The sequence below is a fragment of the Lottia gigantea genome (assembly GCF_000327385.1).
Source record: "Lottia gigantea unplaced genomic scaffold LOTGIsca_72, whole genome shotgun sequence".
In the NCBI taxonomy this organism is placed as follows: Eukaryota; Metazoa; Mollusca; class Gastropoda; family Lottiidae; genus Lottia; species Lottia gigantea.
The window spans coordinates 1,215,688-1,233,692 of record NW_008710427.1 but is presented as its reverse complement, the minus strand read 5'-3'; the positions used below and the strand labels follow the sequence as shown (position 1 = coordinate 1,233,692).

The following is an 18,005-nucleotide window of genomic DNA, read 5'->3' as shown; positions in this document are numbered from 1 at the left end:
GTATTGTCGTCTATCTTTCAAATCTTCAAAAGTATCCTTTTTTTAAACGCACCATCTGGGACTATGACAAGACAAACTATGACAACTTACGACGAGACATAGGGAGTACCAACTGGGATGCCATTGTTGACAATAAAAGTATTGACAACTCGGTAACTTTATTCACATCTGAACTAATAAACATTGCAAAGAAAAATGTACCCAATAAAACAGTAACAATAAGACCCCGTGATGAAGCTTGGATGAATAACACGATCAGAAACATGAGCAGAAGAAAAAATAAAATCCATCGGAAAGCTGTTAGATCGAATTCTGAATCAGATTGGCATAATTTTAGAAAAATTCGGAACACTTACATTGGTAAGTTATGATAAACTCAACAACAAAATTAACTTAAAGGGAAATTTTGGAAACAAGGATTGGTGGCAACTGGTTAGTTCATATGTGAATAACAGATGTAATCCAAAAGCTGGGATTCCCCCACTAATCAACAATGGCAAACCGGCTGTTACTCCGACTGACAAGGCGGACTGTCTGAATAACTTTTTTATATCACAATCACAGCTGAACACTTCAAATGCACCTCTTCCGATCTTAGAACAAAATCACAATTCACTTTGCCAAGTGCACCTTACTCCCGAGGAAGTTAAAGACATACTAGCTTCTGGACCTGATCATGTGAATGGTAAATTATTAAAATCAACCAAAAACGAAATTTTCTCTGCACTCTTTTCAACCTCTCTCTTTCACTTAAAGTACCGATTTTATGGAAAACAGCAAATGTTACAGCTATTTTAAAAAAGGGCGATCCTTCAAATTGCAGCAACTACAGACCTGTCTCTCTTCTCAGTATTATTTCCAAACTATTTGAAAAATGTATTTATAATGTATTTATAAGCATGTCTTTAACTTCCTCTAAAAAAAATCCAATATTACTAATCTGCAAAGCGGTATTTTACACGGCGAGTCCACCATTTATCAACTAATCGACCATAATCACTTCTTTTGTCAAGCCATAGATCAAGAGCAGTATACCAGGACAGTGTTCTGTGGCATGCTGCACTCTGTCATAAGCTCCAGGCTGCAGGCATCAGAGGAAATTTGCTCCAGTGGTTTCAAGATTACCCGAGTTCAAACGGTTGTTGTCACTGGAGTTTCCTCTGAGCCTAAAACTGTTCCCGCTGGTGTTCCACGGGGCTCTGTCCTAGGACCTTTACTCTTCCTAATACATATAAATGACATTATAAAAAACATCAACTTGATACCAGCTTATACCTAAAAAATCGACGACCCAATTGCTTGCGCAGAAATACTTAACCGTGACTTGGAAAAAATCAACAGTTGGGCTAGAACATGGCTTGTTTCCTTTAACCCCTCTCAAAACCGAATCACTCGCACTCTATACTAAACGAAATCCGATCTTACCGACACTAAACCTTGACAAAATTCATATTCAAGACGTCTCTGTACATAAGCACTTGGGGTTAACTTTTCAATCAAACTGTCAGTGGAATGTACATATTGCTACGACTTAATCGAAAACTGGTAGGCTCATTAACTGTCTTAGATCTTTGAAATATCGATTAAATAGAAAATCTCTTCAAACAATATACTCCTCCTTTATTCTTCCTTATTTTGCTTATTGTGACATTATCCGGGAAGGAAGCACTGCAGAATTAACAGACAAGCTAGAAAGATTACAACTTGATGCACTCCGCACTATATGTGAGGGGAACAAGCCATCGATTACTATATCAAGAAACAGGTTTCATTACACTACAGGAGAGGCGGAGATGGCACAAACTCATTATGATGTATAAAATGATCAACAATTTAACTCCACCCTATCTCTGCAACCTAATCAAAACAGAACAATCCTCATATAACCTTAGAAACAATAACCTTCTTGAACAATATTATTCTAGAACATATTTTATAACTCTTTTATCCCTTCAGCAATCAGAGAATGGAAAAATTTACCTGATATGTACAAAAACTCAACAACATTAAAATCTTTTAAAAATGTTCTTAAATCTACCGATATAACCATTCCGAACTATTATTATTTTGGCCCCAGGAAATACCAGATAATCCACTGTCGACTCCGTCTCGCCTGTGGTGATTTAACGGAGATAAGTTTTCTTGTCATGTTTCAGAACATGCTGCTTGCATTTGTAGTCATCGATTTGAAAATTTAGAACATTATTTGATCTATCGCCCACTACATTTCGATGCATTTCTCTCCTTCCGTCGTCTTTCATTAAAACCTCTATTTTACTTTTTGGCACTGATTGTCCTGATTTATCTACTGATATATTCCGTACAGTCCAAACCTTCTTGGAACTTTCAAAAAGATTCTGATGAGCCTTCCAAATTTCGCGCAAATTCTTTCCACCTAAAGTTCTTTCTCAATATATCACCTTTTTGAAAAGAAAATGTATTATCATTACAAGCATTTAATCTTGGAAGGTTGTTGGTTCGCTTTTGTCTTGGCATTTTGATAGCGCGAGACACGATTTAATACCATTGCATCCTACGATCTCGGAAACTTGCTGAGCTGACGTCTCCTGTGAACGGTAAATGTCGATTGCTTTTGTTAGAGTTAATCCAGAAGATTTGGCTAGAAGAAGTTTACGAACATCACTGCTGTTTATACCTACGATGATTCTATCACGTATGAGACGATGGTGAAAATCCTCAGGAAAATTGCAAGTTTTTAAAAGTTCCTTGACTTCCGTAAGAAAATCATCAAAAGTTTCATTCACTGCCTGTGCGCGAGTGTTAAAATGAAATGCTTTTACAACTTCAATGAGGTTTCCTTGGGCATAAATTTTTAAAGCACGCAGTATCTCGTTTGGCTGTCTTCTTTGAGAATTCCTAAGAATTTTTAATGATTCGTCTGCTAAGGCCGCTTTCAATAAAGAAACCTGGGTGTTAATTAGCAGAACATTTATGTTGTTGACATCGGCAAAAATATCCCAACTTTCTATCCAAGTTTTGAAATGTTCACCTTTGTCTACCGAAATGTCAACTTTGTCGGGTAGAAGGCCAAACTGGATTTTGTTGTGAATAGGATTGGGAACGTTTATCTGTGATACTTCAGCTTGTGGAACAACAGCATTTTGATTTTGTCCATTGCCCGCCATGATTTCACAATAACAACAAAAATGGCGTCGATTTTCCGATTTTCAACAAAGTTTTTTCACTCAGAAATTAACTCACTTCTCTGTAAAATGGGGGAGGAGTAGGAATTAAGGGATTTAGGATTAAGACGTCTTAATATTGGGCTGTTCAGCCTAAAAGTGCTCACCCTGATGTGAACCATAAGGTTACCAGATCAGAGAAAACCAGTCAAATTGAAGGATAAGATTATATAGGAAGTGAAGAGTGCTCAATTAAAAGTATATTTGTGACAAGCAATAGGTTTATACAATCTGATCTGATGTACACTACATGGTATAGAAATATACTCTAACGCAGCTACCATGTGATCAGATTGTTACAAAGGTATTCTCAAATATTAGCTCGGCTACAATAATGCGCATGCGTAATGGTATTATGACCTCTGAACTTCCCGATAACTTCCAAGGTAGCCTAATGTCGAAGCTGGCTTAATTTCTATATTCGTCTGAACGCTCACCAAAAAACAATAAACCAGACTCGAAGAACGGTCGATAGTTAAGCTTCCGTAATTTTAGTCGTCTGAATGCACTATAAGTCAATAGGTATTTCCGGCAAAGGGGTACAACTCGTGAATAACTTATTCAATTCAGCCAGCGACCAGTCAGTTAGATTTTGAAATGTAGACCCTAACTGAAAGCAGAAGATCCACATTTTAAACGCAGACATCGTGTATTTTTATTCAGGGATTGGTTTCCCCCTTCCAAATTCTGGGTTATCTTATATCCCCCCCCCCCCCCCCCCTACCAATCACATAAGATTTGGATATCGATGACAATGTTCAATGATGATGGTAATAATATAGCTTACTAATTAAATTGTTTTGAAAAAACCAGTCAACTTCTATCAAAGCTCTATATAATGCATGTTCCTTAAGCAACGGCAGATTATTCACACCTTTTTTCCGTTGCTTTAACAATCCCATATTCTCGTCATTAGAAATTAATAACCAACCTTCGCAAACCATACGCCACTACACTAAGGAATCTCGTAACATTTGGTGTAAAAGGATGGTGATTGCAAATGGCGGCCTCTATTGAGTTATCCGAAAATGTTGCAGTTTCGCACCAACCAGCTTTTCGATGTGAAACTCGACAGAAAGTTCTAAACACGTATACTTAATATTCACACAAAAAAATCAGAGCATTCTAACACTTCTGTCGATGTTACGCAATTTTCAAAGTTTCCAGGTGAGATTTTTCCGGTAATGGAGAAATTGAAGGGGACATAGCTTTGCCTACATTGATTCGCATGCCATTTCAAATACATGTATGAATATTCTGTTGTAAAGATTATAGAAGATATTCTTTTGATTCGTCTTCTGAAAAATATATTATTGTTGTTTGAAAATTGACACTATATGACAAAAAACTCAACCGAGAACTTTGAGACTTTGTAACAAAAATTGTTCGTCTGGTTATTCAAACGTTTTCCCGCAATAATTTGGAATCTAATTGGTGGAGAAGTTAATTTGTCAATAAGTCTAAAAATGATCGTGGGACGAGCACCGAAGGTCCGAGTAGTACGTCATTATTAGACAAGCTTTCGAACATTAACCAACTTAACAAAAAAGGTTCACAAACAATAACATCTACTCAGACACGTGCTATGATATAAGTCACATGATATCCAATCACATGCCTAACAATACAGACGATCTTTTAAAATGTCCGGTCAGGAAAATAAATAAAAATATATTTCTGTTCGAGTTACATACTATTACTTCCGTATTGCTTTGTCGTTCATTTTACTATAAATGATATGGATATGGATTAAAATGTATATTTTACTTATTTAATTTCTGGACTGTGACAATAATGGTACGCCGAGATCAAAGGGTAACGCCACATTTGTATTCTAACGTTGTTTAAGCTTGAAGTTTCACATTTAATGGTAAAACATATTTACAAACTTCAGGGACAGCTATGGGCAAACGATTCGCCCCTTCGTACGCAAACATTTTCATGGCAGAGTGGGAACGTGAGGTGTTCGTTTCAAAGAAACTGATACTCATCAATTCTTGCACAAGAGCTCCTTTCACCCAAAACATACCTTCTCTGGTATAATTAAGTCACAAGTTTTACGATATCACCGAATTTGATTTCAACCAACCCTGTACAATTGTTTTCTCAAAACTGAAAGAGAGTGGGTATTCTAAACGATTTTTACGAAACATAAGAATTCCACCTTAGCACAGATAGCAGCTAAAAACAGGCTTTATGCCGAAGTACCTTCAGGTTTAAGGAGGGCTCCATGTTTATCCAGTAGATGCCCCTTTATATCAGAAAGTCATTATTTTGTAAGCAACTCTACGAATAAAAGGTATCCGATCCAGGAACATCTAACATGCGAACATTTGAATGTAATATATTTAATTTCATGCAAGAAATGCCCCAAGCAATATGTAGGAGAAACTAAGAATAATTTACGAACTCGTTTTAATGCTCATAGGTCGGATATCAAATTAAAGAAAGACAAGCCTGTTTCTAATCATTTCAACATCGACGACCGTTCAATAGCCGATCTCACCCAATTTCTAAACAAAGTGTCTACTTCATCCTAGGCCTGTACATTTGGGAGAATCAAACCCTCCCTTCCCCGAAATCCAAGGTTTAAAGAGCATGTATATAAGTTTCGACCATAGTAAGATAATTATATAGGGTTACATGGTGGTTGCGACAACTCTGAAGCAAGAGATTTCTTATGACGTCATGAAAATATGACGTTAAATCATATTATACAGTTCTATGGTTAAATGTCTACAGACTCCATTTTGGGTCCCAAGCTCCATCAAAGGCTGTCAGCTCAAAGCCTTATATAAGTTTTCAATATAATGATTAATTTGAAAGATTATAATGATAAGAGTTCCATAGAATCGAAAACATGGGATATTTTCAGGGCTGCGGTGGAATTTCGCTTGGACGCAGTAGGCTATTCACGTATCCAATCACTTCATGAAATTTTGGAATTTTCCGCCATTTAATTCGATGGCAAACAATAGTAGGCCTACTCTCCAAGCTGTCTCTTATTTCGTAAGAGTAATAGAATTCCTCCGAATGGGCTACACTTGTTTTCGAGCTCATATCCGAGCTTATTTCGTGCACCATACGTTCTGCTGGTTCGTGTTTTGTGGCTGTGTGATATTTCGCGTTGACCGATTTGTCTGTCGCAAATGCGTTTCGACCTTACCTATGATACTGATACCCCTCCTCACACTGGACTGTGGCTATTTGATATTATTTGTCGACTACAAATGAACAAGGTCGCCGAAAATGCGAGAAAAAAATAAGCAAACACAATATATTGCACTCCCTCTGCGCCCCTGCCTTGACTTTAAAGTGTTGCTCTATTTTGCAGAACCCCAAGACCAAGCAATTAGTTCTCAAACGAAACGCTATATATCAGTAAATGTAGCGTCGGATGCACCATGGAAGCGCACTTTGTAGAATTTTCGATTTAGGCTACGAGAGGGACCACTTTATAATTTGAAAATATTTTGGATCTATTATAAGCGGTTTCGTCATGTTTGTCGGCGACCTAGTAGGCCTTCACTTTCTAGTTGCAGTCAAAGCCTTAGCCTATATATAATGTAGGGCTTTGGTTTCATTTAGAGAGTTTATAACGCCGTAACGTCATGACGTGGGGACCCAAAAGATCCTGTTATATTATTTATGAGATGGGTATATCTACTGATGAATATAATATGCTCTTATTGGCCAAGTTTAAAATTCTTAAATTTTATGTTCATTCTAATTTATTCCTTTAAAAATCCCTATGAGTCCACTGAAACTTCCAACGTCATCGTTACTACAGATGACGTCATTTGAGATAAAAATAAATTTTGTGCAGCTGTTTGGTTCTAGAGTCTACCTAAAGATCCATGGTAGTAGGCCTAATTAGGGTAAGTAAGTACAACTATTATATTGGGAAGGGAATTGCATTAATTTTTTATTGCACAAAGTCTTGAAACATTCAAGAGTTGTACAGCGATTTGATTAGATTGCATGCCAGAGAATAGGCTTACAGCCAATCAGAGCCCACGACACTGGCGACAGAAGGAAAGGATGTTTAGGCTACATAATGTCTTTAGTGTTCATAGACTTTCTGTGGAAGCTTTTGGTTGGTAGCATTCGCTAGCATAGCCTACAATCCAATCAAATCGCTTCTTTTTCAAACTCCAATAATACAAGAAATGTGAAAGTCTTCTGTGTGGGAAGCCAGTGAAGGTGAAGTTTTATTATCTTAATCAAGGTTAGGATGGCAAGATAAGTAGGCTTTTAGGCTTTAGAGATCAATTTGTTGAAATGTATCAAAATGATATGATAAATACACTATCAATTTTTTTAAAGAAGTACCGTAAACCAAAATATTGACTGTGCAGTCAACATTCTTAGCCTACTGATTTTGTTAAGACATTTGCCACTCAAATGACATTGGGACATAGCAGACATTCAAGTAAGCTTATTAGCCTACATTAAAACAGCCTCCATGGTTTGATAAAGAATTAAATGCACTTTAAACAGAAAAATTGAAATTTCTAAACAACATGTTGTAATTGTACTACTCATCTTGATCTATAAGCTGTAAAAGACTGTCATGATAGTAAGAAAAGGGAATTCATAGGCCTATGACCGTTCTGTCACAGACAAAGCAAATTTCTGGAGCACTGTAAAACATTTTAGACCCAAGTCCAATTTATGTCAGTCAATAAAACCTTGTGTTTGATCAATCATTTTCCGTCTATTTTAAATCCTAACAATCAGTCATTGGCAGACGAACCATCAGTAGGCCCCGATAACATTATTGATTACTTAAAACTAACGAAAACATTTTAAATATGAACTCACTGAATATATCTATAACAGAAGGAGAAGTGAGGAATGTGCCGTTCAAATGAAATCTGAAACAGCACCGGGCCCTAATGGTATCGGCATAGATTTTTGTAAAGAATCTTTGACGAGGTTATTACCTTTGTTAACAATATAAACAATAAAATATTCCAGGACGGTTGCTTTCCAGTGCATCGGTGTATTTCCCTCCTTGACTATGTGGGTAAGCTTTATTCAGCTGTGCTCTATACAAAATTAGTGTGGACAAGAAGACAAGTATATTGATGCCCAAGCAGGATATAGGAGGGGGTATTCAACTGTTGATCATATATTCACGTTATATAGTTTAACACAAAAATATCTGTCTAAGAAAAGGGGAAGATTTATCGAAAAGCAGTCAGAGCGAATTCTGAAACTGATTGGAAATATTTTAGGACAATAAGAAACAAGTAAGCTTATACCAAACTGATTCGAAAAAGAATATTTTAAGAAAATTGATAACACAAGAAATGAAAAAGAAAACTTTGGTTCTAAAGATTGCTGGAATCTTCTCAACTCTTATGTGAAAAAGCAAGGACAATCCAAAAACGATATACCACCCTTACTTCATAATGGCGTCCCATCCTTTACTCCAATGGACAAGGCAAACTGTTTGAACAATGTCTTTATTAACCAACCAGTTAGACTCTTATCAATACACAACTTCCCCTCGCCATTAATCGCTTTTCTTCATTATTCCAGAAAAGTTTTTATGATTCTGTATTTTCCACAGGCAATTGTCCCAATAATGTTATTTCCGTAAATGTAGAATATAAGTATTATGAATTTCTTTATTAGGTCCAAGAAGATTTATAGGATAACCGTTAAGATCTTCTTTGATTTAGTTCACTGCATATTAGCATCACAATTATTGTAAACATAACTTTAACCCTGTGCCAGTGCTTTATATTGAATAGTAAGTGGTTACTCTTCAATCACCCTAATCTCTATATATATCATATTGAATATATCATATTATATTTAATCTAAATTGGGTCATATAGGCGAAAGCCTGTTCCCTAATCCATTTCTCTTATGAATAAAATATTTTACTGTTTATTTGTTGATTTTTCCAGGGCCTTTGACAGTATTATCTGGAGTAAATTGCATAATTTCTCTGCAAAAATGGTGTTTGTGGTAACATGCTTAACGTTTCCTATGTATATTCAGTCTTCTCATTTGTAAAGATAGGTTCAAATTTTCTCAGTGTTTATCTGGTGTACGACAAGGTTGTATATTAAGCCCGCTGCTTTTTGTCTGTATATCAGTCAGTTAGTTTCAATTATGAGAGTGGGTAATGTCAAAAGCATTTTTACAAGATGTTAAAGATATTCTTATGCTCCTTCATGCAAATGATTTAGGAATTGTCTCTGACACAGTAGAAGATTGGCGAAGAAAAATTCATATACTTGAATTAATTTATAAAAACTTTAATTTGTCTGTTAACACAGGGAAACAAAGGTTATAATTTTCCGGAATGAGGAATAATTAAAAATTATTGTATTTCAATAATCGTAACCTTGAAGATGTGACTTATTACAATTATCTTGGCATTTTACTCTCCTCCAGATATTGTTAGAGTACAGCAATGTGTAGCCTCAAAGCTGAAAAGGCAATGATCCCCGTTGTAATCTTGTTGAGGAAAACAATCCACAAGTTTAGGTGTCTTTTAGAATATGTGATGCAGTCAAAAGGCAAATTCTATAATGTGGCTCCCATGTTTGGGAATTTGAATATCGAAAAGACTTTTTGCAAAATTATTTTAGGGATTAACAACTCAAGTTTTACCTGTGGTGCCTTAGGAGAATGTGGTAGGTATGTCCATATCAGACACTTTATCATGTTAAAAATATTGGTTAAATCTTTTGAAAATGCCAAATACCAGGTCCCAAACAAGTGTATGTTATGTTGTGTCGCTTAGATAATTATGATAGGAATACATAGGCAACTAAAATTAGAATCTTGTTATTTTCATAGGTTATGGCAGGGAATAAAATAACTCGCGACAATTGATTAGCAGTCTGAAACACTTATAATAAATTTTTGCTAATCAAGTAAAATAGGTTAGCCTGAAATTGTATTTGACATGTTTATCTTATTCGAAGCAATTTTAACTTAACGGTCATAGAAATAGAGTCATAAATGACAAAAAATTCAACGGAATGAGGAAATTTAAAATGTAAAGAACATTTAGGCTTATTTATTGTGAAACGCTCAATGAAAAACGTAGGTGAGTTACACTAGTTGGTAGTATATTATTATGCATTATATTATTTTTAAGTCGCCATGTTTCCTGATAACGTATATATAGGCATTATTGGAGAGTGGGGCACATGAACTGCTTATTTCGGTCGAAAATTATGTCCAATATAATTTTGTTTGATTCTATGATACAAAATTGTTTCATAAACTTAAGCTTATTTAATGATTGTTGGTTTTGCAAAATTTGACAGCAGCTTGAGCCGCAATGTAATATGTTGGTACATCTACTATTATCATTAACACAATGGGTATTACTAAAAATACTACTCCGGCATAACCAATCACTGTTGAGGACGGACGCTCGTCATCTGCACTTATTTTTTTAATCACTACGGCAGTCAAATTACCCTTTTCCACTGTTAATTCATTCACTATGCTGTTGACAGCAGCTTGAGTTTGTGCAGGATCATGGGTGACATATATTATGTCGCGACAAACTTGTGTACGCAATGTTCCGTCCGAAGCTAAAAATCCTCCAAATGTGGACGAAGTTGTTATGGAACTATCACTTTCATCGTCGCTGGCTGATAGACTGCTAGAAAAATGCACATAAACTGTCGAGGAAGTGCTATATTCTGGACTTGACTCAATAATTTCTGAAGAAGAACATGTTACTTCACAAGATGGCGATTCTGTTACCGTTATTACTGCAGTGGAAACGTCAGAGATTATTATACTGCTCACTTCATATACTGTAGTAGCACCATTGGTAATGGTTGATGTTTCTGTTACAGTTTCTGTTTGAGTTTCGGTGTAAGATTCAGTAGTTGTTTCAGTCATAAACTCTGTCGATGTTTCTGTATACGTTTCTGTAGAAGTCTCAGTAAAGTGTTCTGTAAACGTGGAGGTTTCTGTTGACGTATCGGTCGTTGTTTCAGTACTCGTTTCAGTGCTTGTTTCTGTAACTGTTTCTTCTGGGCATGCAGGAGCTAAAAATATTGATAAAATACACATTCTTTTATATTCTCTCTGCAGAATACTCACGAAGTGTGAAGTAGCAAAGGTGAACGGTCGAGAATTATAAAAACTTTTTATTCAGAGATCAATTATTCTCTAGTTGTATAGTTATAACATATCTGGTACTGGCCATCCCAGATTTGAAGATTTAATTTGGTATTGCACGATGATATATATGCATTTGTTGGCCTGTTTAAGCCATTGTAGCCATTGTTGTTGGGGAGGGATTATTTGTTATTCTTGCCTTTAAACCAGACTTTACTTTCTGTTATGATTGGTTAGTTAACTGGATAAATGATGTCTTAGTATTCGAATGAACTTGATTTTCAAGAAGAAAATAAATAAAATATCACATTGATAACAACGTTGTAGTAAGTGATTAAGCTTAACATACGCGGGACTGGTGTTGTAGTTGCAGCTGTAGTGGGATTTATCACACATTCATCTGGATTAGTAGTATCAGCAGTAATACCACCTATTATTGACGTTTCAATTGAAGAGCCTAAAGAAAAGACATAAAAAGTTCTATTGACTGTACATTATTTGAATACTAAACATTGCCCTTCAGTTTTAAATCAGTTAAAATAATATATAAAAAAAATGAAATGATGTTTTACATCCGATTTTGCTGATTCTGATTGGGTTATGATGGACTGGCAAATCGAACTTTCACCATTTCTAGTACTTTCAAATTTCAGATTATTGAGATATAAGCCTATAGAACGTGCAAACCCGGGCTCTGGTTTATTATTCTATTCGAATGGACAATGTATCACTGACATGGGATACGCCTTCCAGCTTCGTATAAAAACAAGCAAGCGATTAACTCGACAGATTAAAAGAGTAGATCAGTAGAGTTATTTAGAGTATCAAGGATTGATCAAATTATCAACCCCTTCAAAAGGATTATTAAGCTTATTCTGATTTATTTCATCAAAAGATGTTTTCTGTTAGATAGTGTTGGTGCAACCAAAATAAAATATCCAACAAAGTGAATAAATGTTTACCTGAGGCGCAATTCTTAACAACGACAGAAGTATTTGCTGAATCCACAGAATACATCAAAATGCATCTTGTTAAAACTGTTCCAGCTAAAAAACACCCATTATTATTGCTGCATTCGGCTTGACAATCGTCCAGTGATGGTACACCAGTGTAAACCTGGGAACCGTAAGCTAGTGGTATATTTTGTTTCACATATGGGCAGCCATCAGCTGAAAAAAAATTTTGCTTAAAAAAGACTTTCGATATGTTAAAAGTTCTTTCGATTGGTTTTGTTTTTTCGTTGCTATATCAGTACTAACATTGTTTCAAGGATTTGGGATAAAAATTACGCTATGTATAAAAACAATAACGGACAAATAATTGTCCAGCGGCATAGACCCCATATGAAAGTATTGTTCATTTTGTAATACAAGCACCGAATTTGGCATAAAGTTACTTAAATATACTGTGAACATTTTTGAAGATATGGAGCCACATTAAATTTCCCTTTTCAAAATGGCGACTATCAAAAATCTATAATTGTCAATATTTCTGGATCTATGTCAGCTATAAACCCGTTCTTGGTGGCTAATATTGTACATTTTAGGGGTCAAGGAATACAATGAATTAAGTAAACTGGTGGCTGAAACTGAAACTGAAACTTCGAAGTGGTGACCATCAAAAATCTATAGGTATCTATATTTCTGATCTAGTTCTTGTATATTTTGAATGAAGATCATATCCTATGATTCAACTAATAAGTGGTCACTGTTGCAATGTTAAACAGTAAATTAAGTTACTTCTGCGTACGGTAGTGTTTTGATGGGGATGGATAACCATTTTCAAAATTAGATTTATTTTCAAGCTTAAATACAAAGTAATAGGTTATAACCCCTATAGGCACCCAGATTTGAGTTTCTTTAAATTAAACCTGGCAACAGTAAATCATGGGATTCTGTTCCAAAAATTTGATTTTCGATGGTTGTCATTCTGAAATCAAACATGGTAGCAACTGTAGCTTCTTGAATCATTGTATTCTTCGATGCTTGATAATATCACTGAGTAGCTTTGATCTTTCGACCGAACGCTCCATTGCAAAGTTTTTTTTGCAAATTTTGAGGACATTTTTACAGTCTTGGCTGCTGTTTCACTCAATAAATGTGGAACCAACAGGACAGTACTCTAATCTTGAAAATGGTTCTCCATCCCCATCAAAAGTAACTTGAAAAACATGTAATTGGGGCATCACTCTCCTTTATCGCTTTGATGTCAAGAATAACAAAATATTAGGTAAAGCACCTATATTTTACTCGACATTTTGAAATTCAACATGGCAACAGTGACCACTTACAACTTCATCATTATATAAAAACGGGTTTAGACCTAGACCGAGAAATATTGACACTATTGATTTTTGATGGTCACCACTTTGAAATTCAACATGGTGGCAGTTACAGCTACTTGAAACATAATTCATTGTATTCATTGGCCCCCAAAATGTACAATTAGACACCAACGGGTTTATAGCTGACACAGATTCAGAAATATTGACAATTATAAATTTCTGATGGTCGCCATTTTGAAATTCAACATGGTAGCGGTTGTAGCCACTTGAAACTTGAATCATCGTATTCCTTAACCCCCCAAAATGTACGATTAGACACCAAGAACGAGTTTATAGCTGACATAGATCCAGAAATATTGACAATTATAGATTTTTGATGGTCTCCATTTTGAAACACAAAATGGCGTCTCACCTAGGTGGAATTTTACGTGGCTACATATCCAAAAATGTTCTCAACATATTAAATTAACATTATGCCAAATTTGTTTAAAACAGACTAATACTATGTAGGATTGGGTAATATATATTTTGACAGGGATGAGGCAATTTAAAAGTATTTAAATTTAAGAGTATATTTGAAGATAAGATGACAGAACAAATAAAGATAATAAATTTTCAAATCTGATTTGAATTTTTTATTCCACGCTCTGCACCTTAATTATTTATGTAAGAAAATGAGACTATTATAGTCATTATAAATAATTTACCTGCAAAGAATTCACAGACAAACATATTACTCCCCCCACAGCCCCGTAACTCTAGACCATTATTCTCTCTGTAGCATCTTTCACCATTTTTAAAATTTCTTTCTCCATCCGCTTTAAAATTATAATTATCTACATCTTGTGCTGCGGGGGCGGGACATGCTGTCAGTCCGTCCCAATGTAATGTTTGATCATTTGTCCAATACAAACCAACCCATGGTCTATCATAACTGAAAATTGGGAGAAAATGTGAAGATATAGTCGGTATAAAGTGATGCAGTAATAGTCGTTAAATATAACCCAGCAATAGTTGGAAATGCATTCCACGTTCAAATCTTGTTTTGAAACTAGGAAACCTATAACAATTTCATTATACAGGCACAGTGACGGGGACCAGGCAATGGCTGTTTCTAGTTATTCTATTTATGTATATAAGAACATTACTTACTCCGAGCTGAAATCTTCCGTTTTTAATTTCTGAAATATTTCGCGCTTTGCTGCTGTTTCCAAGCTAATAAGAAGGCCACCGTTATCTCTACAAATTTGCTGTGCTTCTTTCCATGATCGTTTGTCTGTATACAGTCTGATGGTTCTAGAACCAGATGTTTGTGCCACTGAAAATACACTTTCGTGTCAATAAATAAACGTATAAATCTGTAAATAAACTTTGAATCAGTATATTTTTTTTATCTAAATTCTGCATTATCAAACTACATGATATCGTGCATACATCAAGGAAAGCAAATTTCCGGTTGGGCATTATGGCGATATGGGTACAAATTAGACTTTTTATAAGCTCACATACAGTGGTTTGCTTAACTTACATGAAAATCCTACAGCTGGACGGTAGCCTATTTATGTACCGGGAATAGAGACATTGTAGAATATCCGATAATGGCCAGATTGTCTTAATGTTTCAGTTTTTATAAAGTTACCAAAAGGTACGTTGGTTTTTGTCAAGGAGAAAATTTAGCCCAACTCGCATAAAATGCTGACATTTTTATGTCCTTCCAGTATATCATGTTCAAGGAACTGACAGGACCAGATTTGTCAGGCTAAATGTCCTAAATTAAAAGGAAAGCTTACATGTATACGAATTTGTACAAAATCGGCTTGAGAACATTTTATACTGTATGCCTCAATTTAACGTGCGCGTATTAATGCACGTATTCGTCCTTCTAAACTCCAGAAAATCAAAAATCAGAAAAACATTTTTTTCCAAGGAACCAAAAAGCCGGTAGAGTAAGCTTATTTAAGTTGATGATTATGATAAATGTACTTACCGGTATCTGGTATTTCCAGTAATAAAGATTGTATTAAGGTCACTAATGTTCCTAAAATAATTACTAACACAAAGCGGTCTGTCATTGTTGCAGGTTCACAGTAATACCTCTATCCTTAACCTGTAATCACGTATAAATATTTCTTAGTTCTCGTATTGGTTTACATGCATTAATATTGGTAATTTCCGTTTGCCATTAACACTAATATTTACTCGAGTCTATTCTGAAAACATTCCGTCACAGGAGATCGATGTGTCTTTTTCTCTTAGGTCCTTTAATTCCCATTAGACATGATTTAATATATAACTTAAGGTTATTACTATTTAAAGTCATTTAGCAATGTTAAATCAATAACGGTGTGTAACCATATTATACTCAATATCTGTAATTTTGATGCACTTTGTACAACAATCCCAGTGTAAAGATCTTATAAATCCTTTTCTATATAGTTGTCTCTTTCAATAACGTTCTCAATGTTTCGAGTTGTATTTACACTTACCAAATTTATATAATTGACATACAATTTCCTAACAATATTACTTATTTCTATTAGATAAATATTGATCTGTATTACATCACAAATCATCTCATTTTATTCTATTCACTTTTTTAAATATTTATATCGTTCATGATATCTATTTTATGTTAAAATTGCTTTGGAATTTTTCCATTAAGGGTCATTATCAACCTTTTATCCCTCACCTAGGCCAACACAGACTAGTTCTGTTACTCGCAAACAAACAAATATATTATTCTTCATGTAGGTAGGTTTGCCCAGATTAAGAAAAAGTTTCGTTTATCTACCCTTTACTCTATTATATGAGCGCAAATCATTTGTATTTCCATTTGTAAAACGATTCCATTTTGTTGACTATATATCTCACTTCCTAGTTTTCACGACGAGATTAAAAACATCCCTAAAACTAACCTGTTTGTTTTTATCTTTTTACTCAGGAACGAAAAACATTTTTCTATCTATACACGTCATTTATGACCATACTATGTCCAAACTCGTCCATGGCCGTGTAAAAACCAATTATGGAGAGGAGATACTATTTAAGATAGCTTGCCAGAAAAGGTAATATACGTCCACTAGAAAAAAATAAAGATATTCGGCAGTACAGTATGAAATATTCAACCTTCAATCTTACACTTCTTGTGAACTTTTTAGGAGGATACTATAAAATATTATGAAGTTTCGTCAAAATCTGTCAGGAATTGGGCTTCTAGAGTAATTACAGGCTCAAATTTTTAAGTTTTTAAGAACAAGGGCAATAAATCATACTAAATATTTTTCAATTTTTTCATCCTTAGGTTCACGCCAAGTTTCGTCAAAATATGTCAATAACTCAACCTTCTAGTGCATTTTCGAGCTAAAAATTGAACGCATTTTCAAGAACAAGGGCAATAACATATACTAAATATTTTTCGATTCCTCTAATTTTCACACCAAGTTTCATCTAAATCCGTCAAAAATTGTACCTTCTCCTTGGGTGATAACAAACACTCACACCACGTTTCATCAACATCTGTCAAGAATTGCACCTTCTAGAGTGTTTAAGAACAAGCAATTGTGGACGGACCGCCGTCGAATAAAATAATCAAACATCTATGCTCACAGCAGGCTGTTAAGTAGTGCTGTTGCTTTAGTTATCATTTTCACAATTCTTTTTCGAAATTTGAAGAGGGGTGCGCAGAGGTTCGCCAATGGGAGAGAGACTGAATAGAAAAAAGAGGTCAACATGAGACTTTGCAGGCCCGAGTGATTTACAGCCGACACGTGCAGACGATTAAACATATGTCCACGAACACTGTTTTAAAAATGAATGACGATGTTTTGAACAAATGTTTAATCGTCTAGACGCGACTGTTCTCAAATCTACATCTTGTCGATTACGTCTTTCTTCTTCGCTTTTTTGGCAACTGATGGTTTTGGATTGGTCAAAACCATACGAGAGTCACTGAATTCAATAGAACAGGAATAGGTTTTCTCAAATGTTTCGCTTCAAGAAGCATGGCCTACCTTAAAATATTCAAAGCAATACATACATACGTTGCTGAATCCATAATACTCGTCAACGCTTCATACATATTTGATTCATTTGTATACACTGTCCTTGGGGAATCGACGAGACTCACCAAAATCTATTGTTTCCTTCTATTGTGTTTTGTGTTTCCAGATGAGCTGTTTTATATGACCGATATTGTATCCCTAAGAGATCCCTGAATGTTTTACTAGAAATACTCAAGAGAATATCAAAATAAAAAAAAAGCGATAAATTGTAGAAATTTAAATAAAATATGAGCTAGTTGTTGTTTTTTTATATGGTTCATAAAATTCGTTAACGATAATTAGTTTTGTCATGAATAACATAAACTTTAAACAAAGGTAAAAATATCTATAATTTGTTGAATTGTTTGA

The 18,005-nt window shown here is 34.9% G+C and overlaps 1 protein-coding gene across 1 annotated transcript; it reads right to left on the bottom strand.

Annotated features, from left to right (window-relative positions):
* Window positions 1-10,469: 10,469 nt before the first annotated feature.
* LOTGIDRAFT_168148 (hypothetical protein) lies at window positions 10,470-15,668 on the bottom strand (the record flags this gene model as incomplete). Its single annotated transcript, XM_009066013.1, has 6 exons — window positions 10,470-11,239; window positions 11,662-11,769; window positions 12,275-12,481; window positions 14,304-14,530; window positions 14,749-14,914; window positions 15,584-15,668. The coding sequence occupies 6 exons, from the start codon at window positions 15,666-15,668 to the stop codon at window positions 10,470-10,472; spliced, it is 1,563 nt and encodes a 520-aa protein (XP_009064261.1).
* Between the last annotated feature and the right edge of the window lie 2,337 nt (window positions 15,669-18,005).